Source organism: Schistocerca piceifrons, chromosome 1 (genome assembly GCF_021461385.2).
Source record: "Schistocerca piceifrons isolate TAMUIC-IGC-003096 chromosome 1, iqSchPice1.1, whole genome shotgun sequence".
Lineage (NCBI taxonomy): Eukaryota > Metazoa > Arthropoda > Insecta > Orthoptera > Acrididae > Schistocerca > Schistocerca piceifrons.
Window position 1 is genome coordinate 706,582,352 of NC_060138.1, and position 26,622 is coordinate 706,608,973.

The 26,622-nt window shown below is 41.3% G+C and overlaps 1 protein-coding gene across 5 annotated transcripts in view; it reads left to right on the top strand.

Annotated features, from left to right (window-relative positions):
- The window catches only part of LOC124710616 (carnitine O-palmitoyltransferase 1, liver isoform), a 267,710-nt gene extending 241,092 nt beyond the window's left edge, over positions 1-26,618 (top strand). For all 5 annotated transcript variants that reach the window (XM_047240940.1, XM_047240941.1, XM_047240939.1 and 2 more), the window contains 5 exons: positions 1,880-1,994; positions 6,891-7,025; positions 7,146-7,280; positions 12,864-13,223; positions 25,229-26,618. In XM_047240940.1, the coding sequence (XP_047096896.1) occupies positions 1,880-1,994; positions 6,891-7,025; positions 7,146-7,280; positions 12,864-13,223; positions 25,229-25,318 (835 nt within the window). In that variant the 3' untranslated portion in view covers positions 25,319-26,618. The remainder of the gene's footprint in view (positions 1-1,879; positions 1,995-6,890; positions 7,026-7,145; positions 7,281-12,863; positions 13,224-25,228) is intronic.
- The last annotated feature ends 4 nt before the right edge of the window (positions 26,619-26,622 follow it).

The window sequence follows — 26,622 nt, forward strand, 5'->3', positions numbered from 1 at the left end:
ACAATCACAGCATTATTTGTGCATATGGAAAAATTTTTATGCTATTGTACAATAATTTAATTCATTGGACATAATTCTGTCCATAGCAATATAGTTGTTTTTAAATCCAATTTAGTAATACATTTATTGCTAAGACAAGATCGTTGGTCACATTGGTATTCATGTGTTTATGAGCATTTGAGAAAATGTACTGCCTAAGTTCCCTTTCAAAAGTGTTTCCAATCAATGTCTTCAAATTGGGTGGTAGCAAATTATGGAAAATAGCTTCTTGACATAAAGACTTTTTGATGTTAACATTAATCTTCTGTTAACAATATGAAAATCTATTTTGTGTTTCATATCACAGTTGTGTATTTGCATGTTCTTATTTGTGATTTTAGTGTCTTCTTTTACAAACATACTAGTTTGTACCATACATATGGAATAAATTGTGAGAACATTAAAGCTAGCAAGTACACCTTTAGAAGTTGTTTCTGATTTCGCTTTCACTGTGATCCTCAAGGCTCTTTCCTGCAGTGTAAAAATTCTTTCATATTAGTTTGGCAGGTCCACATTGCTCTTCCATAACATAAGGAATAATATATTAATCTGAAATACACAGTCCTTCAGGTTCCATAGTTAAGATAAGGAGATAACCAACTTCATACACATAAGACTGGGTATTGATTTATTGCAGGCATGAAGCCTACTGCTTCCATGATTGCTTGTCATGCCTGTAAGCCCAAGAACTCATTGCAAACAAATCTTGAACAGAATATCATCATTCAAGGATTTTACCTGTTTGAAACATTTGCTTTAAAGTGGTAATTTTTTTGTCAACTTTTAAGTTGTCATTGTCAAAGTGGTGTCTTGCCTTTTAATAAAGCTCTGGGCCTTTTCACTAAGATTAGGCTCGCTGTCTGCACAACATATACCATATTTGTTATTTGCATGCATAGTAATCAGATGCTTATTGCCTAGAGCTACTGGAAAATGACACATCCTGAGTTAATATAACATTTTTAAGAGTCAATTATCATTTCTTGATGAATACAATTTCATAAAATGATGCTCATGCCTTGGCACCATTTTCATCTGTTCATAAGCTGTTTGTGTTTAAATCTCTTGAAAACAGGCATCTCATTTCTTTCTAACACTTTTGTTCTCACAGATAAAAAAATTAAATTAAACCCTGTACCCACTTCCATAGATACATTTTTAGCTATGTTCACTTTGACTTCCTAATGTCTGTGCAGTGAAGAACATCAGAAGCTGAAATCTGCCAGAATTTCATGGCTTGTTAACATAATATACCCTCATTTAAATACAGGATCTTTGTTAAGAGTTGAACATGTCCTGAGCGATATCTTTATTAGTCATTACAAGCTGTGAGGATGTACAAACTTACCACAGAAGATAAAAAAATAATTTTAGTTTAAAAGTTTTTGTGTGTGATGTAAAATATATTTCCAGTTTAACGCTAATTTTTTCTCTTGCTTTCACAGGCCACATTATGGGTGAGAACTTTTATATTTTTCGTACACTATTAGACATAAAACTCACATCATTATGTTTCAGAAAATTAAATTTATTGTTGATTGTTTATAGCAACCATTAGCAGATTGAAACAAAACTAAAAAGTTACATTGAGTTCATGAAAAAGCCAGACATTTTATTTCTATCTGTTTATTCCTGAGTCATTGATACTTTTTGTCATCGTTTTCTGAAATAACATTTGCTTTTCTTTCTCTTTTGTCATTCGTGTGGTACGTAAATTAAAAGTATACAATATGCAGACAAAATAATTCTGCTTTCAAATAGGGATATTAAATGTGTGTGTTTTTATACAGTTGTTATCAAGGTAACTAATAAATCTTTTTTTTTTTTATTTATTGAACAGTTACACAAATGATGGCCACACTAAAGGGACTCCAGAATTCACTCCTCCTGCACCCGTCAGATTACAGTGGGATCTGAAGCCATCATGTATTACAGCTATTGAAACTTCTTTGCAGGTATATCATAGCAGCTGCCACCAACTCCTCTTTTTTTATGCACCTATGTCTGTTAATGTGGTTTACATATTCTGTGGGTAAGTGCCACCTTATGAATGAAAAAATTTAAATTTTGATTATCAGTTGGTTGAATGACTCTGCCACTGTGATTATTTCCCCCGGCAATGTTTTGTGTATTTGAAAATGCCATGCTGCACCATTGTGTCAGTTTCACATTAAGCTGTATGTGTTCCTATAACTAGCTGGGTGAGTGCATTCAGAGGTTTGGCGAAGGCAAGGTTGTGACAGTTCCAGTGGAAACTACATCCAGTAAAACACTGTCTTGAACAAATTTATTTTTAGTGACAGCTGCTTTACTTATGTGTGTTAATTAATGTTATCAATATAATAGAGGGAAACATTCCACGTGGGAAAAATATATCTAAAAACAAAGATGATGTGACTTACCAAACGAAAGTGCTGGCACATCGATAGACACACAAATAAACACAAACATACACACAAAATTCTAGCTTTCGCAACCAACGGTTGCATCATCAGGAAAGAGGGAAGGAGAGGGAAAGACGAAAGGATGTGGGTTTTAAGGGAGAGGGTAAGGAGTCATTCCAATCCCGGGAGTGGAAAGACTTACCTTAGGGGGAAAAAAGGACGGGTATACACTCACGCGCGCACACACACACACACACATATCCATCCACACATATACAGACACAAGCAGACATATTCAAAGGCAAAGAGTTTGGGCAGAGATGTCAGTCGAGGCGGAAGTGCAGAGGCAAAGATGTTGTTGAATAACAGGTGAGGTATGAGTGGCGGCAACTTGAAATTAGTGGAGATTGAGGCCTGGTGGATAACGGGAAGAGAGGATATATTGAAGAGCAAGTTCCCATCTCCGGAGTTCAGATAGGTTGGTGTTAGTGGGAAGTATCCAGATAACCCGGACAGTGTAACACTGTGCCAAGATGTGCTGGCCATACACCAAGGCATGTTTAGCCACAGGGTGATCCTCATTACCAACAAACACTGTCTGCCTGTGTCCATTCATGCGAATGGACAGTTTGTTGCTGGTCATTCCCACATAGAATGCGTCACAGTGTAGGCAGATCAGTTGGTAAATCACGTGGGTGCTTTCACACGTGGCTCTGCCTTTGATCGTGTACACCTTCCGGGTTACAGGACTGGAGTAGGTGGCGGTGGGAGGGTGCATGGGACAGGTTTTACACCGGGGGGTGGTTACAAGGGTAGGAGCCGGAGGGTAGGGAAGGTGGTTTGGGGATTTCATAGGGATGAACTAAGAGGTTACGAAGGTTATGTGGACGACGGAAAGACACTCTTGGTGCAGTGGGGAGGATTTCATGAAGAGTGGATCTCATTTCAGGGCAGGATTTGAGGAAGTCGTATCCCTGCTGGAGAGCCACATTCAGAGTCTGATCCAGTCCCGGAAAGTATCCTGTCACAAGTGGGGCACTTTTGTGGTTCTTCTGTGGGAGGTTCTGGGTTTGAGAGGATGAGGAACTGGCTGTGGTTATTTGCTTCTTTACCAGGTCGGGAGGGTAGTTGCGGGATGCGAAAGCTGTTGTCAGGTTGTTGGTGTAATGGTTCAGGGATTCCGGACTGGAGCAGATTCGTTTGCCACGAAGACCTAGGCTGTAGGGAAGGGACCGTTTGATGTGAAATGGGTGGCAGCTGTCATAATGGAGGTACTGTTGCTTGTTGGTGGGTTTGATGTGGATGGACGTGTGAAGCTGGCCATTGGACAGGTGGAGGTCAACATCAAGTAAAGTGGCATGGGATTTGGAGTAGGACCAGGTGAATCTGATGGAACCAAAGGAGTTGAGTTTGGAGAGAAAATTCTGGAGTTGTTCTTCACTGTGAGTCCAGATCATGAAGATGTCATCAATAAATCTGTACCAAACTTTGGTTTGACAGGCCTGGGTAACCAAGAAGGCTTCCTCTAAATGTCCCATGAATAGGTTGGCGTACAAGGGGGCCATCCTGGTACCCATGGCTGTTCCCTTTAATTGTTGGTATGTCTGGCTTTCAAAAGTGAAGAAGTTGTGGGTCAGGATGAAGCTGGCTAAGGTAATGAGGAAAGAGGTTTTTAGGTAGGGTGGCAGGTGATCGGTGTGAAAGGAAGTGCTCCATCGCAGCGAGGGCCTGGACGTGCGGGATATTTGTGTATAAGGAAGTGGCATCAATGGTTACAAGGATGGTTTCCGGGGGTAACAGATTGGGTAAGGATTCCAGGCGTTCGAGAAAGTGGTTGGTGTCTTTGATGAAGGATGGGAGACTGCATGTAATGGGTTGAAGGTGTTGATCTACATAGGCAGAGGTACGTTCTGTGGGGGCTTGGTAACCAGCTACAATGGGGCGGCCGGGATGATTGGGTTTGTGAATTTTAGGTAGAAGGTAGGGGTGCGGGGTGTCGGTGGGGTCAGGAGGTTGATGGAGTCAGGTGAAAGGTTTTGTAGGGGGCCTAAGGTTCTGAGGATTCCTTGAAGCTCCGCCTGCACATCAGAAATGGGATTACCTTAGCCAGCTTCATCCTGACCCACAACTTCTTCACTTTTGAATGCCAGACATACCAACAATTAAAGAGAACAGCCATGGGTACCAGGATGGCCCCCTCGTACGCCAACCTATTCATGGGTCGCTTAGAGGAAGCCTTCTTGGTTACCCAGGCCTGCCAACCCAAAGTTTGGTACAGATTTATTGATGACATCTTCATGATCTGGACTCACAGTGAAGAACAACTCCAGAATTTCCTCTCCAACCTCAACTCCTTTGGTTCCATCAGATTCACCTGGTCCTACTCCAAATCACATGCCACTTTACTTGACGTTGACCTCCACCTGTCCGATGGCCAGCTTCACATGTCCGTCCACATCAAACCCACCAACAAGCAACAGTACCTCCATTATGACAGCTGCCACCCATTCCACATCAAACGGTCCCTTCCCTACAGCCTAGGTCTTCGTGGCAAACGAATCTGCTCCAGTCCGGAATCCCTGAACCATTACACCAACAACCTGACAACAGCTTTCGCATCCCGCAACTACCCTCCCGACCTGGTACAGAAGCAAATAACCACAGCCACTTCCTCATCCTCTCAAGCCCAGAACCTCCCACAGAAGAACCACAAAAGTGCCCCACTTGTGACAGGATACTTTCCGGGACTGGATCAGACTCTGAATGTGGCTCTCCAGCAGGGTTACGACTTCCTCAAATCCTGCCCTGAAATGAGATCCATCCTTCATGAAATCCTCCCCACTGCACCAAGAGTGTCTTTCCACCGTCCAGCTAACCTTCGTAACCTCTTAGTTCACCCCTATGAAATCCCCAAACCACCTTCCCTACCCTCCGGCTCCTACCATTGTAACCGCCCCCGGTGTAAAACCTGTCCTATGCACCCTCCCACCACCACCTACTCCAGTCCTGTAACCCGGAAGGTGTACACGATCAAAGTCAGAGCCACGTGTGAAAGCACCCACGTGATTTACCAACTGACCTGCCTACACTGTAACGCATTCTATGTGGGAATGACCAGCAACAAACTGTCCATTCGCATGAATGGACACAGGCAGACAGTGTTTGTTGGTAATGAGGATCACCTTGTGGCTAAACATGCCTTGGTGCACGGCCAGCACATCTTGGCACAGTGTTACACCGTCCGGGTTATCTGGATACTTCCCACTAACACCAACCTATCTGAACTCCAGAGATGGGAACTTGCTCTTCAATATATCCTCTCTTCCCATTATCCACCAGGCCTCAATCTCCACTAATTTCAAGTTGCCGCCACTCATACCTAATCTGTCATTCAACAACATCTTTGCCTCTGCACTTCCGCCTCGACTGACATCTCTGCCCAAACTCTTTGCCTCTGTATATGTCTGCTTGTGTCTGTATATGTGTGGATGGATATCTGTGTGTGTGCGCGCGCGAGTGTATACCCGTCCTTTTTTCCCCCTAAGGTAAGTCTTTCCGCTCCCGGGATTGGAATGACTCCTTACCCTCTCCCTTAAAACCCACATCCTTTCGTCTTTCCCTCTCCTTCCCTCTTTCCTGACGATGCAACCGTTGGTTGCGAAAGCTAGAATTTTGTGTGTATGTTTGTGTTTATTTGTGTGTCTATTGACGTGCCAGCGTTTTCGTTTGGTAAGTCACATCATCTTTGTTTTTAGATATAATTAATGTTATCAGTTGTTTAAAGGAGTCTATCAGTTCTGAAGCACATGTGTTGACAGAAGTTAAATTATAAATACAGTTTGTGCTAGCAAAATGTTGTGGCACCATTACAGAGCTGGTTCAGTTGTCACAGAAACTGACAAGAAAAGCATAATTTTCTTATTGTGTGCTGATTCATTTTGGGGCAACATCACTTATTGATAGCCCAATTTCTCAGAACAATTTATTGACAATGTAGGAAAAGACAGATTGCTACTTACTGTAAAGATAACGTCTAAGCTACAGAGAGGCACAATTAAGCCACTTACACACAAAGTTTTGACCACAGCCTTTTTCAGAAAAATACACACACACACACACACACACACACACACACACACACACACACACCATTCATTCACACAAGCAAGCACACCTCCCACACACGACTGCTAACTTCAGCAGCTTAAGCTGCCGGAGTTGGTGGACACGTGTGGGTGAGGTGTGCTTGCTTCTGTAAAAGAATGGTGTGTGTTTCTTATCATACAGAAAAAGCACTGCGTGTTAGAGAGAGGTCTCACATAGTTTTGTGTGCTTTTCCATCAGCCAGCAAGTTTCCTTAACCTCTATTAAATATTTTACATACATTATTATTAGATTTCAGAAGAGTACTTTAATTAAAGATTGCCATTTTGTATATTCATAATGTGATGCATTTCTCTTTTTCAGGTTGCTAATGGGTTGTTGAATGATGTTGACTTGCGAATACTCGTCCATGATGCATATGGAAAAGGTTTCATGAAGAGTTGCAGAACTAGCCCAGATGCATATATCCAGATGGCTTTACAGCTTGCTTATTACAGGGTATAGATTTTTATGTTTTTGGAGGCTGACATGTGTGAAGTAATTATAACTAAAAATATTTTTAGTCATGTATGATTCTTCACACAAAACCACAAAAACATTTGTGTTTCACATTTTTAGGATGCTGGGAAATTCAATCTTACATATGAAGCATCAATGACAAGACTGTTCCGTGAAGGAAGGACGGAGACTGTTCGGCCATGTACTGTTGAGTCATCTGCTTGGGTTATGTCAATGATGAATCCCAAGTCAACGGTAAGATGGAATTCATTAAATTGCAGATGACATAAATCAGTTTACTGTCATCTAAATTAGTGTTAAATTGCTTAAAGTCAATCAGTGCAAGCTGGAAAAATTTTTGGTGCAAAAATGTGGTATTGTTGAGCAAGAGGTATTTTTCACATAATGACTAGATCACAGTTATTCTGAATATCTCATCATACGAAGAATATTGTTAACAATGTATGAGGTGAAGCTATAGTTTTGGCTGGGGACTGGAGTACTTTATTTGTATAATGTATCGATAACAGTCTTATTACTAATTATGAAGTAAAGATTGATGTGAGTTGAAATAGGGCTTCAAAGTAATTCGATGTCGAAAGTTGAAAATTTGTGCTGAACCGGGACTTGAACCCAGAACTTCTGCTTAACATGAGCAGTTCCCTTAACCCTGTCTGTCATCTTAACACACTTTGCATTGACCAAACCCTGCTTGCTTGTAGCAAGTCCTGTATTCCCACTGTGGGGACAGTAGGTTACCATAGGTAATCTAATCCCAACAGTGAACCCTGCCCCTCTCAGTTCAATCACCATACAACTGTGATCCACATGTGGTGACCAGAGGTGTGCATGGGTGGGGTCTCTAGTCCATATCAACATCATGGTTTTGAATGGTATGGCTTCTGACCAGTTTTTTTGTTGTCCAGCACTAAATTGGCAAGTCTTTTGTTGCAGGGTGGCTGTATCCTACTGTTGAACCAAGTGAGGTGTGACAGTAGTAACCCACAGGACTCTCAGGAGGATGACAGTTCAGATTCCAACCTGACCGTCTGGAGTTAGGTTTTCTGTGATTTCCATAAATTTCTTGGTGAGTGATGGGATGACTCCTTTGAAAGGGCACGGCCAATTTCCTTCCCCATGTTTCTCCAGTCCTAGCTTGTGTTCCTGAACTTGTTACTGATGAGACATTTTTCTACATCTGCATACATACTCTGCAAGCCACCGTATGGTGTGTGGCAGAAGGTGCGCTGTACCACCACTAGACATTTCTTTTCCTGTTTCACTCACAGATAGAGAAAGTGATGGTCTTTATGCCTCCTTATCAGCACTAATTTCTCATATCTTATATTCATGGTCTTTAGGCAAAATGTATGTTGGTGGCAGTATGATTGTATTGCAGTCAAATTCAAATGCTCATTTCTAAGTTTTCTCAATAATGTTCTTGAAAAGAACATCGGGTTCTCTCCAGGGATCCCCATTTGAGTTTCCGAAGCATCTCAATAACATTTATGTGCTGTGCAAACCTACCGGTAACAAATCTAGCAGCCAGCCTCTGAATTGAATTGCTTTGATATCTTCCTTTAATCCGACCTAGTGCAGATCTATAAACAGTCAATCAGTACTCATGCATAGGTCGCACTATTGTCCTATATGCAGTCACTTTTATAGGTGAACCACACTTTCCTAAAATTCTGCTGATAAACAAGTCGACCATTCATCTTCCCTATCACAATCTTCACATGCTTGTTTCATTTCACATCACTTTACAAAGTTATGCCCACGTATTTAATGACATGACTGTGTCAAGAAGCACATTATTAACACTTTATCCAAACATTATAGATTTCTTTTTCGTACTCATCTGCAGTAACTTATATTTTTCTACATTTAGAGCCAGTTGCCATTCCTTCACCAACTGGAAATTTCGTCTAAGTCATCTGGTATCATCCTACAGTCACTTATCTTCAACACCTTGATATACATCAGAGCGCAATGAGCAAACAACAAAAGATTGTTGCCCATCCCGTCCATCGGCTCATTAAAGTATATAAAAAAGTAATAGTGGTCCTAACACACTTTCCTGGAGCACTCCAGATAATACCCTTGTCTCTGATGAACACTCGCATTCAAGGAACACATACTGGGTTCTATTATTTCAGAAGTCGTCGAGTCAGTCACATATCTGGGGAAACTATTCCACATGCTCATGCCTTCGATAAGTCTGCAATGGGGTACCATGCCAAATGTTTTCAGAAACCTATAAATATGGAATCTGCCTGTTGCTGTTCCTCCATAGCATGCAGTATATCGTATGAGAAAAGGGAAAGCTGGGTTTTCACATGAGCAATGCTTTCTAAAACTGTGCTCATTTGTGGGCATAAGCATTTTGGCCCCTAAGAAATTTATTATATTCAGACTCAGAACATGTTCTAGATTTCTGCAGTATATTGATATTATTGATGTTAAGGATACTGGTCTGTAACTTTGCAGGTCTGTTCTTTTACTCTTCTTGGGTATAGAAGTCACTTGTGCTTTTTTCCAGTCACTTGGAACTTTGTGCAGGATGAGACATTTGCAATAAATGCAAGCTATGGGAGGAGCCAATGCTGTGGAATTTGTTGTTGTTGTTGTTGTTGTTGTTGTTGTTGTGGTCTTCAGTCCAGAGACTGGTTTGATGCAGCTCTCCATGCTAGTCTATCCTGTGCAAGCTTCTTCATCTCCCAGTACCTACTGCAACCTACATCCTTCTGAATCTGCTTAGTGTATTCATCTCTTGGTCTCCCTCTATGATTTTTACCCTCCAATACTGAATTGGTGATCCCTTGATGTCTCAGAACATGTCCTACCAACCGATCCCGTCTTCTAGTCAAGGTGTGCCACAAATTTCTCTTCTCCCTAATTCTATTCAATACCTCCTCATTAGTTATGTGATCTACCCATCTAATCCTCAGCATTCTTCTGTAGCACCACATTTCGAAAGCTTCTATTCTCCTCTTGTCCAAACTATTTATCGTCCATGTTTCACTTCCATACATGGCCACACTCCATGCAAATACTTTCAGAAATGACTTCCTGACATTTAAATCTATACTCGATGTTAACAAATTTCTCTTCTTCAGAAACACTTTTCTTGCCATTGCCAGTCTACATTTTATATTCTCTCTACTTTAACCATCATCAGTTATTTTGCTCCACAAATAGCAAAACTCATTTACTACTTTAAGTGTCTCATTTCCTAATCTAGTACCCTCAGATTCACCCAATTTAGTTCAACTACATTCCATTATCCTCATTTTGCTTTTGTTGATGTTCATCATATATCCTCCTTTCAAGACACTGTCCATTCCGTTAAGCTGCTCTTCCAGATCTTTTGCTGTCTCTGACAGAATTATGATGTCATCGGCGAACCTTATAGTTTTTATTTCTTCACCATGGATTTTAATTCCTACTCTGAATTTTTCTTTTGTTTCCTTTACTGCTTGCTCAATATACAGATTGAATAACATCAGGGATAGGCTACAACTCTGTCTCACTCCCTTCCCAACCACTGCTTCCCTTTCATTCCCTTCAACTCTTATAACTGTCATCTGGTTTCTGTACAAATTGTAAATAGCCTTTCACTCCCTGTATTTTACCCCTGCCACATTGAGAATTTGAAAGAGAGCATTCCAGTCAACATTGTCAAAAGTTTCTCTAAGTCTACAAATGCTAGAAATATAGGTTTGCCTTTCCTTAATCTATTTCTAAGGTGCTGTGGAATACACTTCGTAAAACTGAGCTGGGATTTCATCCGTACATGGCAACATATTTGTTCCCAACTTCTTCATTTGGGTCTCTGTGCCATAGATGCTTATCACTATATTCTCTATGTGGGATCAAGTGACAGTATGTTTGTATGATTCTTCTGCATGAATGTTTTCTTAAACGTGGAATTTAAAATGTTGGCTTTCATTTTGGTGTCTTCAACTGCCACACCAGACACGTCAATGAGTGAATGGATGGTAGCCTTAGACCTGCTTAGCAATTTTACATAGGACCAGAATTTTCTCAGGTTCTCAGCCAGATCGTTTGCTAGGGTATGACAAAGGCAGTTTTTGTATGCTTCGCGCATAGATCTTTTCACAGATGCACGAATCTCTAATACCTTTTGCCCGTCGTCATTTGCACATTCTCTTGTGTACAGAGAGTGCAGCAGCCTTTGCTTCCTCAGCATTTTGCAAATTTTGATGCTAAAACATGCTGGGCCTTTTCCATCCTTAATCCACTTACTATCCACATGATTGTCCAGAGCACAATTTACAACGTTTAAAGTTTGCCCATAATTCCTCTATGTCTATCATACTGGAACTAAATAATGGCCATTCATTGTGTAAGTGAGATGTTAACAACTGCTTATCGGCTCTTTCTAACAGAAACACACATAGCCTTCTTGACTGATTTATTAACTTTTGTAACCATAGTAACTATGGTGATGACATGACACTAATCACCATCTCTGTATTGATGCCATCTTTAAGGTCCAGCCTGTTTGTAGCTACCAGGTCTTAGATATTTCCACTGTATGTGGCCTGCCAAACTAGCTGCTCAAGACAGTTTTTAGAAAATATGTTCAAAAGTATGCAAAACTGTCCATCTGTATCCCCTGCAATGTAATAAGCATAGACATTCCAGTCTATATTCTGTTGGTTAAAGTCACCTCCCACTAGTATTGCAGGAATTTTTACATGCTACTGACCAAAGACTTCCTTTGAATGACTGTAGAAGTGACACAGCAAAGTCAGGTGGCCGGTAAAAACTTCCAACAGTTAACTTGGTTTTTTCTTAGTCCTGTTATATGGGAGAAGATAACTTCACTGCCACACTAAATTTCAACCTCAGTAGAGACAATATTTTTGTAAACTGCAATGAACTTTACCCCTCCTATGGCCTAATCTCTCCTTCCAATAAACATTATGTGACTCTCTAAATATCTCAGAGTTTTCTACTTCAAGTTTTAGCCAACTCTCAGTTCCAAGAATAAACCCCATCTTCTTTCTGTTGTGATTATCAATAGCAACACCAGTAATGTAGATGTCCTCTGCAATTCTTTCTGATAGCAACAGCTTTTCCTAAATCAAAGTACACACACTGCACCCATAACTGTTTTGCTTGTGCAAAGCACTGTTCCTCAGAGAGGGAGAGTCCTTTGAGTTGTGTCCCCCTGATGAGGCCACCATCAAATACACTGATATCACACACATTTTCCATCCTGCAAACAACTTTCAAGCCAACATCCAATACAAAAACTGATGATATGCTGGTCATTTAATACACTGAATTATTCCTTTCATTGTGATGACAAGAGTGCCCTCTGTTCAACTCAGCAACTATTTCTAATTCAGTTGTTCATAATGTTTCATTGAAAAATGCGAAACAGCAGGTTAATTTTTAGTTTCCCAATGTTGATACTCCCAAAATCTATTGGATTAAGAGTGCTGTTTAATTTGTTGAGATCGCTCTTCTAGTTGCCAGTGGATTTAGTTTGTCATTTATTAATGTGTAACTTCTTTATTATGTCAGCATTTCATGATTTACAGAAATGTGAATTTCTGCATGAAGGATAATTGATTTCTTAGTAAAGAAAACTTAACAGAGTTATTTTCTGTATTTAATAATTGTGAGTTTTAGCAAAATTAACAATAAGAATTAATCGTCCCTTCAGTGTTCACTTAAGGTAAATTGTAGAATGATGATTTGAGAGATAAAATATTATGTTAAATAATTTTAGTTATATTTAGATATAAGTACATTTTGTATTCTCTGTCTTTCCCATTTAACACAAATTCAACTTTTTTCCAGGCATCTGAACGTATAGCATTGTTGCAGAAAGCATGTGAAGTACATCAGACTGGATACCAGCATGCAATGTGTGGGAAAGGCATAGATCGTCATTTATTCTGCCTCTATGTTGTGTCAAAATACCTTGAAGTAGACTCAGCATTCCTGAAAGAAGTGTTGAGTGAGCCTTGGCGTCTCTCAACATCACAAACACCTCATGGGCAGACATCAAAGATGGATCTAAAGAAATATCCTCGCTGCATATCAGCTGGTGGTGGATTTGGGCCTGTAGCTGATGATGGTTATGGTGTATCATACATCATAGCTGGAGAAGATTTGCTCTTTTTCCATATAACATCAAAAGTTAGCTCTCCTGAAACGGTGAGTTTTTAACTCATTCATATATGAAAATAATTAGGGCTGTACCACCCAGTTAACATGTTTTGGCGTCAGTTCAGTCTTTTAAAGCTCATGTTTCCTTGGCAAAAAATACATGATTGTGTTTCTAGGGCCAACAAAAATAATCATTTTAAGCTTAATTGTAAACAGCACTGACATCAGGGTTTTAGAAATACAGAAAAAAGCTAATAAAAAATTAAGGTGAAAAAGAGCAACTGAGAAAAAATAAAATAAAAACAGTACTTGGAAAGAATAGGAAAAAAAACTATGCTGGGAGAGTGGGGTAGGGAAAGAAAAATATATTGGGCTGATTGTCACGAGAGATCACAACAAAAGGGACGGTGAAAACAATGACACAATGGCTATTTGGGGTTTACTGTGACAAGGTTACATGAATAAGCTCAAATTGTGTAGGAACTGTGAATAGTATTGGAAAGTTAATGAGGTTCTTGCTACTAGTGAGTTTGGTAAGTGGTATAGGCACCTTATATAAGTGTAAAGATGATTACAGGTAGAAGATAGCTTGATATCTTACGATCATGAGTAATTTACACTGTTAGGATCTTGTATAGCTTCCCACATTTTTTATATTAATTATGCATTACATATTTTTGTAGTTTTGCTGCTACTCATGTTACTGATAATTCTCCTCACTTTGTAATTTTGTCTGTGTCTACAAGTTTTTTCACAAACTGTGTGTTGTGATTCCATTTCCCCACACTGCCCAAGAAAATATTTCTGTTCTCATAGTTCAAGATTTAGCATTTTATTTCTTGATACAAGCTCTAAGGTTAATGCAGATGATATACTTGCACAGACCTCTTAGCTGGAAAATCTAGCAAATGGTTTTCTTATTTGATACTCGAGTACTATGCGTACGAATGTTAGAAGGAATCACCTGTGCAAGATTGCTGAAGTCGTATGCAGTGGAACCTTGCACAGTGAGCAGAATTCATTCCAGAATCTTACTCCTAGTGTGAAACAGTCGTTAAGCATAACAATTTATCACATATAAATTAATGTGAAATAAAAATGATACTGCGTTCCATGCAGAAAAAGTACAGAAAGTTTTATCTTGCTGATGCCACTTATTCAAAGAAAATTATATATATAGTATTATATACTTTATTATTCACAATACATAACCAATTCTTTTTTACTAGGAAGCTATTTATGGTCATTTGTTCCTGCCGATGCTTCAATACTTGGCAAAAATTCGACACAGCATTATCATCAGATAAATTTGTAGTGACTGTAGCCACTGCTTTATTGGGATGGTTATTTTCAGTGTCAGATGCAACTGATTTCCATGCTTCCAGCATTGCACCAGAAGGTTGCTGCTGTGCTGTTACTACTTACTCCTTCTCTGAATAACTTCCTGCTGTGAAACACACTGCAATTCCATAAGCTCTTCAGTGGTCATTTTGGTCGTTTCTTGACTGTAATCTTCCACAAGGTCATCAATATCATTGTAAACCACTTCTAGTCCTGTGCTCTTGGTCAAAAACAATCTAACTCAAAAACAATCTCATTGACTACAGGCTCCACAGGTACTGACTCGAAAGCCGCAGAATCATATTTGAAACACACCCCTCCAAAGCTTCTTCCAACCAGAAGTGAAAGTTCTCTTGGTAATCCCTTGCCACGCCTTTTCCATCATATTGACACACGCAACAATCTTGAAGTGATATTTCCAAAGCTCTCTGAGAGTGAGATACGTAGCTTCAGTCAACTCAATGCAATGCTCAAAGAGTGCTTTAGTGTAGGGCTCCTTAAAGTTAGAAATAATCTGCTGGTCCATAGGCTGGAGTAATGGAGAGATGTTGGGAGGCAGAAATTGAATCTTAACGAATTGCAATTCTTCAAGGAGATCGTCTTGTAGGCTTGGAGAATGGGCAAGAGTGTTGTCCATAACAAGAAAGACATGGAGTTGCAGATTCATCTCTAGCAAATATTTTTTCCTGCAGAACCAAATACTTCGTTGATCCAATCACAAAAAAGATCATGTGTCACCCAAAATCTGTTGTTGGACCTCCAAATCACATTTAACCTGCTCTTCTGGACTTTACACTTCTTGAAGGGTCACGGAGTTTGTGAATTGTAAATAAACAGCAGTATAATTTTCAAATATCTGCTTGCATTGGTGCAGAATAGCAGTGTGAGACGGTCTTTCATTGGCTTGTGACCGGGCATTGCATTCTTCTTTGCTGTTATAAAGGTATGCTTTGGCATTGTTTTCCAGAATAGACCCGTCTCGTCACAGTTAGAAACCTGTTATGACAAATAACCCTAAGAATCTATGAGCATCTTGAAGTTGGTGATGAAATTCTCTGCTGCCTTTGCATTGGAGCTGGTTGCTTCACAATGCCTCACAAAGTTGTGGATGCTGGTTCTTCTGTGAAACTTCTCGAACCACCAACAGCTTCCCTTAAACACTTATTCAACCACTAATGATCTTGGCATCATCTTAAAAAGGTTGACAAAAATCATTCTCACCTTCTCAGAAATGATGTTATCATTAATAGTGTCATTGCTTGTGATTGTCATTTATACATATGAGGAAATCTTTTGGCATCATCAAGAATACAAAACTGTTAGAATAGGCCTGAGGTATTCCTGCCTGTCATAAGAGGCAAGTAAAAGGGGTCTCACCCAATTTGGCCTATATGTGATGGTCCCCTGTGGAGTTTTACCTCAATTTTTCAAAATTTTCCCAAAGAGCGAGCTAATTTGGGGAAGGGCACCATACATGGTGCATAATGTCAATCGTGCATTGAGATCTTTAGTCCACTTTCTCGTTGTCACATTGCAATCCCCATCATTCTCCATCTCTTGGGTGAGGACACCTTTCTGGGTGCATTTTGCACCATGCACTACACAGTGTCGCCTTCTGTGCATTCCACAGGGACATTCTTTTGCAGTCTGATGATGAGATGCGTGGCAATTTAGGGCAGCAAGGTGTTTGTTTCATCTGGCCCATCCATCGGGGTCCAAGGGATAATAAGGTTGCCGCCAGTGCCTTCATCTTGGGCTTTGAGGGTGACACCTTACCCGAGAAGGTGAAGGCGATAGTATACTGCTGTGACATCAAGCCATATATTCCTCCCCAATACGGTGCTTTAAGTGCTGGACGTTCGACCATGTGTCTTCCCGCTGTACTTCCAGCGTCACTAGTCGAGATTGTGGACGTCCATCATATCCCAATACTCCAGGTGCCCCGTCTCCCGTCTTTGTCAACTGCGGAGAGCATCATTCACCTTGCTCGCCAGACTGCAGGATTTTACAGAAAGATATGAAAATCATGGAATATAAGACCCTGGACTGACTGACCTATACTGATGCTAAGAGGAAATTTGAGTGCCTACATCCTGTGCCTATGACCACCTCTTACGCCGCTGCTATGAAAACAGTGATGCTGAGGGAATTAGATTAGGAAATGAGACACTTAAAGTAGTAAAGGAGTTTTGCTATTTGGGGAGCAAAATAACTGATGATGGTCGAAGTAGAGAGGATATAAAAGTAGACTGGCAATGGCAAGGAAAGCGTTTCTGAAGAAGAGAAATTTGTTAACAACGAGTATAGATTTAAGTGTCAGGAAGTCGTTTCTGAAAGTATGTGTATGGAGTGTAGCCATGTATGGAAGTGAAACATGGATGATAAATAGTTTGGACAAGAGGAGAATAGAAGCTTTCGAAATGTGGTGCTACAGAAGAATGCTGAAGATTAGATAGGTAGATCACATAACTAAATTAGGAGGTATTGAATAGAATTGGGGGGAAGAGGAGTTTGTGGCACAACTTGACAAGAAGAAGTGACCGGTTGGTAGGACATGTTTTAAGGCATCAAGGGATCACAAATTTAGCATTGGAGGGCAACGTGGAGGGTAAAAATCATAGAGGGAGACCAAGAGATGAATACACTAAGCAGATTCAGAAGGATGTAAGTTGCAGTAAGTACTGGGAGATGAAGAAGCTTGCATAGGATAGAGTAGCATGGAGAGCTGCATCAAACCAATCTCAGGACTGAAGACAACAACAATGAAAACAGTTGTCACCCCATCAGTTCCTCGCATTCCAGTCACCTCTCAGAATTTGAAGACTACACCTGCCCCCTTGATGGTGGGGGGCTCAGGAAAAAAGTCAGTGGCAGCAGGTGACCCTGAGGCATAAACTGCCTCATTGAACATTCCATGCCTTCCCAGTCTCATGGTGACGTCATCCTCCAGTGTAATTGCGGCAGTTTTTTCCACCACCTGGCTGTGCTAAGGCAACATTTAAGCTTTATTCCTGCTTTCTGCATTGCCATCCAGGAAACCTGGTTCCTGGCAGTGCGCACTCTTGACCTCCATGGCTATCAGGAATACTACAGGAACCGTAGCAAGTATAATCGAGTGTCGGGTGGAGTTTGCGTTTATGTCCTAAACTCAGTCTGTAGTGAAATTGTGCCCCTTCAAACCCCTCTTGAAGCTGTGGCTGTCAGAATAAGGACGACACAGGAAATAACTGTCTGCAATGTATATCTTCCTCCTGATGGTGTAGTATTCCCCAATGTATTAACTGCACTGATTGATCAACTCCCTAAACTTTCCTACTTTTGGGAGATTTTAATGTCCATAACCCCTTGGGGGGTGGCACCGTGCTTACTGGTCGAGGCAGAGATGTTGAAACTTTGCTGTCTCAGTTCGATCTCTGCCTCTTAAATAATGGGGCCACTACACATTTCAGTGTTGCTAATGGTAGCTACTCGGCCATTGATTTATTAATTTGCAGCCCAGGACTTCTCCCATCTATCCACTGGAGAGCACATGATGACCCATGTGGTAGTGACCATTTCTGCATATTCCTGTCACTGCCCCAGCATCATGCCCATGGATGCCTGCCCAGATTGTCTTTAAACAAGGTGGACTGGGAAACTTGCAGCTGTGCTATCACCGTTGATTCTCCCTCGCATGGTAACAGTGATGTGGTGGTTGAACAGGTAACTACAACGATCGTTTCTGTGCCAGAAAATGCGATTCCTTGTTCTTTGGGTGCCCCCATCAAAAGGCAGTGCCTTGGTGGTCATCGGAAGCCGCTGAAGCAATTAAGGAGTGCTGACGAGCTCTACAGCAGCACCCTTCCCTGGAACACCTCATAGCCTTTAAACGACTCCGTGCCAATGTTCGTCAACTTATTAAACGATGGAAGCAGGAGTTCCGGGAGAGATATGTCTCGACCATTGGGTGCCATACGTCAACACATCAAACGTGTTTTTGGGTACCAAACCCCAACAGGTGTTCCCAGTGTTAACATAAATGGCATGTTATCTACCGACACAAACGTGATTGCTGAGCACTTTGCTGAGCGCTATGCTCGAGCCTCTGCATCGGAGAATTACCCCCCTAGCTTTTCGCACTCTCAAACGGTGGCTGGAAGGGAAAGTCTTCTCATTTACTACACACCACAGTGAAACTCATAACGCCCCATTTACAGAGTGGGAGCTCCTCAGTGCCCTTGCACATTGCCCCAACACAGCTCGTGGGCCAGATCGGATCCACAGTCAGATGATTAAACATCTATCATTTGACTACAAATGACATTATCCTCATCATCTTTAACTGGATCCGGTTTTATGGCGTCTTTCCATCGCAATGGCGGGACAGCACCATCATTCTAGTGCTCAAACCTGGTGAAAACACACTTGATGTGGATAGCTATCGGTCTGTCAGTACTCACCAATGTTCTTTGTAAGCTGCTGGAGCGTATGATTTATGAAAAGCATATGACACGACCTGGCAACATCATATCCTTGCCACATTATAAAAGTGGGGTCTCAGAGGCCCACTCACGATTATTATCCAAAATTTCCTGTTGCTCCGTACTTTCCGTGTCCAAGTTGGTTCCTCCCATAGTCCCCCCCCCCCCCCCCATATCCACGAGAAAGGGGCACCACAGGGCTCTCTATTGAGTGTCTCTCTATTTTTAGTGGCCATTAATGGTCTAGTAACAGCTGTAGGGTTGTCCATCTCACCTTCTCTATATGCAGATGACCTCTGCATTTCGTACTGCTCCACCAGTGCTGGTGATGCTGAGCGGCGCCTACAGGGAGCCATCCACAAGGTGCAGTTATGAGTTGTAGCCCACGGTTTCCAATTTTCAGCTGCAAAGTTGTGTGTTATGCACTTCTGTCAGTGTTGTACCGTTCATCCAGAACTTTACCTTAATGACAATTCCCTCACCATAGTGGAGACATATCGATTCTTAGGACTGGTTTTTGACACCCGATTGACTTGGCTTCCTCACCTTCGTCAGCTTAAGCAGAAGTGCTGGCAGCACCTCAATGCCCTCTGCTGCCTGAGGAACACCAACTGATGTGCCGGTCGCCCTACGCTGCTGCAGCTCTACAGAGCCCTTGTTCAATCTCACCTTGACTATGGCAGTCTAGTTAATGGTTCAGTGGCGCCCTCATCATTGTGTTTACTCGAACCAGTGCACCACTGTGGCATTCGCCTAGCAACAGGAGCTTTTAGGACGAGTCCATTGACCAGCATCCTTGTGGAGGTTCAAATGGCTCTGAGCACTATGCAACTTAACTTCTGAGGTCATCAGTCACCTAGAACTTAGAACTAATTAAACCTGACTAACCTAAGAACATCACACACATCCATGCCCGAGGCAGGATTCGAACCTGCGACCGAAGCGGTCGCTCGGTTCCAGACTGTAACGCCTAGAACCGCACGGCCACTCCGGCCGGCCCTTGTGTTGGCCTGAGTCCTTCCATTGCAGGTTAGTCGTGCACAACTGCTGGTCAGTTACATTGCACACATTCATAGTTCTCCTGCACATTCGAATCGCCATCTCCTTTTCCCACCCACGGCGGTTCATCTCCCGCATCGGCAGCCCAGGTCAGGGCTTCCAGTTGCAGTTTGTGTCCAATCCCTTCTTTCCGAACTGGAGTCCTTACCTTTACTTGAGGTCCATTCACGTACACCTCCATGGTGTACACCTTGGCCGCGGCTTTGCCTTGACCTTTCACATTCCCCTAAGGACTCAGTTAACCCTGCGGCTCTCCGCTGCCACTTCCTCTTGATTCTTTACATGTACCGAGGCCATGAAGTCGTTTACACCGACGGCTTGATGGCTGATGCTCATGTCTGCTTCGTGTATGTCCATGGAAGACATATTGAAGAGCATTCCTTGCCCGATGGTTGCAGCGTTTTCGCGGCCGAGCTGGTGGCTATATCTCGTGCTCTTGAGCACATCAGTTCATGCCCTGGGGAGTTGTTTCTTCTGTGTAGTAACTCATTGAGTAGCCTACAAGCTATCGACCAGTGTTACCCTTTGGCAGTGGCCATCCAGGAGTCCATGTATGCCCTGGACTGGTCCAGTCATTCAGTGGTGTTTGTCTGGACCCCAGGTCACATCGGAATCCCAGTCAACGAACTTGCCAACAGGCTTGCCAAACAGGCTAAGCAGAAAACGCTTATGGAGATCGGCTTCTCTGCAACGGACCTGCGTTCAGTACTATGCCACGGCTTTGGGAAGTGAAATGGTATAACCTATGCATGCACAACAAACTGTGCCATTAAGGAGACTACGAATGTATGGCAGTTCGATGCGGGCCTCTCGCAGGGACTCTGTGGTTTTCTGCTGGCTCCGAATTGGACACGCTTGGGTGACACACAGCTACCTCCTGCACCATGATGACCCACCTCAGCGTCGGTGCGGCGCCCGACTGACAGTGGCCCATATCTTAGTGAGCTGTCCTTCTTTGGCTGCCCTGCGATGGACTCTTCAGTTACCGGACTCATTGCCATTAATTTTAGCTGGCAATGCCTCATCGGCTAATTTAGTTTTATATTTTATATATGATGGTGGGTTTTATCATTCTATATAAGTTTTAGTGCATATCCTTTGTCTCTTTGTGTTCTGCACTCTAATGCTTTTAGGGTGGATGTTGTGATGTGTTGCAGAGTGGCTGGCTTTTCCTTTTTATTCTCATTGATCAGCCAGCCACAGTCATCTGCTCTCTTGTTTTTACCCCTTCCTCCTGTTTCTTGCTTCTCTCTGTGGTCTTCTTTTCCTGTTTTGCCCATAGTAGGGTTTGTTGTCCTTTGTCATTCTTCTGGTTCTTCCTTTCTCCTGTTATTGAGCTGTATGTCTCCTTTATTCTCTTCTTTCCATTGTGTAATTATTTTACTGGGAACAAGGGACTGATGATCTCGCAGTTTGGTCCCCCTCCCCCCCCCCCTCCCACATACACATACACACACACGCACACACACACGCACACACACACGCACACACACACACACACACACACACACACACACACACTCACTTTTAATCACCATCCGACCAACCAACAAAACTGTTGTTTAGATACTCTTGTCACTCCCTGTGAAGCATCTATCTCCTTAATGTTGTCCTTTTTCTTGAGGATACTGCCAACAGTCAATGTAGACTGATTGTATGTGCGTGCTAAATCAGCAATGCTCACAACATGTTTGGGTTTCTCAGTGATTTTATATTTCATTTCTAAGGTAATTTTCTTTCTCTTACAGTCGTCTTCTCGTGGCTTTATCTTTGGACACATTTCTACGAGGATTATTAAAGTTTGCAAACAAAGAAACACTGTGTGAAAATGAGCTTAGAAAAATGTGTGATCACATGGTAGCAGAAAGAGTGCTGAACCCACACTGCTGTACATACTAATGATCTTGTCATACAATTTGGAAAGACATCTTTGATATTTGTAGGTTACATCAATATCTGTGTCTTCACCATATCCAAGGCTTGTTTCTAATTGAGCTTCTATTGAAGCTGAAAGAGTTATAGTGGCTAATTCTATAACGCGTATAGCATTTGGCAGTCAGTGTCTTCTTTATAAAATTGGAGACATGTGGATGGCATTTTGGTTTAGAAAACTGTGAGAGTGTAGAACATTTTAGGATACACTGCGGTGCCTTCCTGTATATCTGACTGATGTTGACTATATTGAAAAAGAGTGTTCCTAATGATGAAAATGAGAACAGTCTTGTTACTCTTGTTCATCTGCATCATCTTAAGTATGCCTTGATTAACTGCTGTTCAAGTGCACTTTCGTAAATTATTAATGAATCCCTTACATTATATCTGTATGATGAGCAGCATCATTTGTAAACCATGAGAGATAATGTGTAATTTGTCTTCCAGGCTATTTGTACAAAATGCATTTAGCAGCAAACCTGCCACTGCTTCTGTGTGTGAAGAATATTTCGCACAAAGAATAGAAACATTATTCTAGATAATATAACTTTGTCATTTGTTCTGCTACCATTCTCATGGGCGGGGAAATTCTCAGTAATATGCCTTTCATTTTAGCTATCTTTTTTTTTTTTTGAATTTGTGTGTTGTAATGTAAAAGTGATATAGAAACAAAAATAAACATTTTTATGTACATTGGTTGTGATACACTTCTTTGCCAGAACTACATTTGGCCGATCACGTTAACATAGCAGAGCAAAACATATTGTATGGGTACCCACCAAAACATAAATGCAGTGTGATACACAAGCCATGAGATTTAATTGGAATCGGCACACCTTATGAAATCTTCTAGGTTACTTAATAAATTAACAGGAAAAAAAAATTGCGACTCCAAGGAGTAGTAGTTTACGAAAGTTGGTAGGCATGTTTCCACATCTAAAAAATAATATCTGTTCAAATGTCATGCCATTTGCATAAGAGTGGCACTAGTAACGCCACTATGAGGATGCAAGTCAGATTTTGTTTTAAATACTCACTGTACCGGCTGTAAGCATGAGTTACCTTTGAAATTTGACGTGGTGTGTTACGTTTGTCAGGAATGACTTTAAGGCAACAAAGATTCCATTTCAACACCTCACTGTGCTTGAATGATGTTGTGTAATAGGACTATGGAAAGCTTGATGTTCCTTCTGTGATATTGCTGAAGGACTTAGTGGAATGTAGCCACTGTACACGATTCCTGGGAGCGGTGGTCGCGAGAAGACCAGCCTCCGAAAAGGCCATGTAGCACTACCAAGAGGAAAGACCATTGTGTTTGGTGTATGGCTTTGGCACATCATACTGTTTCTGCAGCAGCAATTTGAGCAGAAATTGGCACCATAGTGTGAAACAACAAACTGTTACAAATCGGTTACTTCAAGGCATGCTCTGTGCCAGATGCCCTGAAGCATGCATTCCGTTTACTCCAAACCACTGGCATTTGCAACTTCAGTGGTATTAAACAAGAGCTCATTGGAGGACAGGGTGGGCATCTGTTGTGTTTTCTGATGAAAGCTGTTCTGCCTTGGCACCAATAATGGCCTCGTGTTGGTTAGAAGGTGGTAAGTTGAGGGCCTGCGACCAACCAGCCTGTGTGCTAGACACACTGGACCTACACCTGGAGTGTTCTGGGTGCGCTTTCATATGACAGTGGGGGCACTCTCGTTATATCATGCACCCTGACTGTAAATTTGTACATCAATCTGATGATTTGACCTGTTGTGCTGCTATCCATGAACAGCATTCCAGGGGTGTTTTCCAACAGGGTAACATTCGCCCACATACCGCTTTTGTAACCCAACACGCTCTACAGTGTGTCGACATGTCGCCTTGGCCTCTTCGGACACCAGATCTGTCTCCAGTTAAGCACTCAATGGGACATCATTGAATGACAACCCCAAGGTCACAAGGTCATCCACAACCAGCATTAAGTGTTTCTGTATTGACCGACCAGGTGCAAAAGGCGTGGAACGCCATCCCACAAATTGAAATCCGGCACCTGTACAACACAATACAGCCTTACAGGTTGTTAGCATGCTTGCACACAACTATCTGGCAGTTATTTAGTTTGGTCAGCTAAGTATACAGCAAGAAAAGGCACAAACAATATTGATGTAACTTGACGTTGCTGTTGAATGTGTGCTAGTTTGTTGTACAGATTGTCTTTAAACTCAAACCCCTTAAGGCCTAGCTACAGGTGATGCAGAGATTGGGGAGATGTGGAGGAAGGGCGGAGAAGGGGGGGAGAGAGAACGAGAGGAGGGGGGGGAGGTGTGAGATCTTGGAAATCTATCATTTTCACTCAGTTAGATTCACTCACATGCTGTTATTACACTCTTTGTCACTGAATGGGCACACTAGCGCTTGCTTTCATATTTCCACTTCGTTTGACGGCTCTTTACGAATTGAGCTTGTAACACAGCCCAAGAGATCACAGCTAGAGCCCACCGTATGCCATCTGTCTGCAGTCTTACTATTATTGGTATGCAGATGTCAGCGAATAGAATAAATTTTAACTCTGCAATGGAGTGTGCAGTGATTTGAATCTTCCTGCCAGATTAAAACTGTGTGCTGGGCTGAGACTTGAACCTGGGATGCTTGTCTTTCACAGGCAAGTACTCTGCCAGCTTAGCTATCCAAGCAAGACTCTTAACCTGCTACTTTCAAACTTCACAGTTCACAGAAGTTCTCCTGCAAGTTGATGGATTACCATTCCTCAAAGAAAGGATCTTGCAGAGATATAGCTTAGCAACAGGCAAATCTTTGCAATATCCTTTTCTCTACTCATGATAGTCCTGCAAGGTTGCTGGAGGTCTCCAGTGAGGTTTTGAAGGTAGGAGATGAGCCAAAACTGTAAAACTGTGAGGGCAGGTCATGAGTTGTGCTTAGATAGCTCAATTGGTAGAGCACTTGCCCACAAAAGCCAAAAGTTACAGGTTCAAGTCATGCACCAGCATCCATGTGTTAGTGCACAATTATATTGTTACATTGGCCAGAAAATTATACTCTTAAGAATTATTTAAATCCTCAAGAATTTGCTGAATGTTCTCAGCATTAATGTCACAGTAATAATGAGGTCTTGGTGATAGTATGGATACCGTTGATAAGTGGGTGCAACAAGTCATCTCAAACTTGAATGAAAGTGCTATAGAGGAACTTACTAAGTAGTATAACATTTAAGCCATGCATTACTTTAAAAAGGACTTTTCTCTCTGTTTGCAGGATTCTAGCAGATTTGCTGAACGTATCTGTACAGCACTGAGCGACATGAAGTCCTTAGTTGAAGAGTGGAAGAAGCAGCAAAAGAAATAACACAATGTGACTGTACTTGTGAAGTTTCAGTGTGTTGATCAACTTGGGCAAAGGATTGACAGCAGAATTTCAGAAATACGTTGAACACATGTTTGGTGCAGGAATATCAGGTATAATGTGGGAGATGAGCTCATCTGTTGTTGGTTTTTAAACTTTATCTTGTCTAATAAGTAATGACATTTTAATTTTATGTGACAAACATCAGAGTGTTATCCATCAGTATTTATGTACTCATGCTACATCCTTTTTCTTGCACTCTTTGTAGAAAATGCCTATGTTGTCATTTCTTAAAAAGTGCAGCCTGTAAATAGTTTAGGAAGTGCCTAATCAAAGTGTAAAATAATCCTAATGTAGGGTACACTTATACTTATGGAGTATTTGACATACTTGCATAATATATGCAGTACTTTTCATTTAGGTGAGGAATGCACACAAGTACTTTTTTATAAGCTCAAGTTATTTAAAATTGCAGTGTTTAACAAATAATAATACGTGAGTTTTGTGGGGGAGAACTTACAACCACAGAATGTTGTAGCACATTATTTTACTTCATAGTTGTTATTTCCTTTCTTCCAAAGAACTGACAAACATAGCAATGCAATTTCATCATGCAACCTATCAATGCAATGTTGTGTGTGTATGTGTTTGAATATTTTTGTATGTATATTTGTGGTTTGAAAATGAATGGTATGTTGCTGTTATACAAAATGAAATATAATATTATTGTTAACACCATTTATAAAATGAAGTGTGACTGACTATGATCAAAATGTCGGATACTCTCGCCTTGTATTGTGTGGAGCATTCACTTCTCATTCAGAAAAAGCATCTGAAGTAATGACATTTGTAGTTCTCTAGCATTACCTGTATTTTGAAACTGTCATGTTCTTTCTTTTCTCTGTGAAAATCACTTTCCCCAACATTGCTGAACTAGAAAAGAAAATGATATTTAAAGTGCCATCTTATGAATTATTTAGTTTTATTTTTTATCTGTTAATGACTATGTGATGGGGGGAAATGTCAAAACTGTCATACACTTAAAAAGGGACTTCCTGTGAGATGAATGTTAAACTGTATAACAGCTTACAGTGTCTGATGTATATATTCTACTATACTTTTGTACGTCTCATTGACTATATTCAGTACATTTCTCAGCACTGTGTGCTGATATGTTGTTCTTGTTGTTTTTGTTTCCAGCCTTAAGAAAGAAAAAATGATCCATTTGCATCCTTTTGAATTCAGTACCTTTTTCTTGAAACCTGTTTGGGAATAATTTGAATAAAAACATTTTTATTACAAATTTG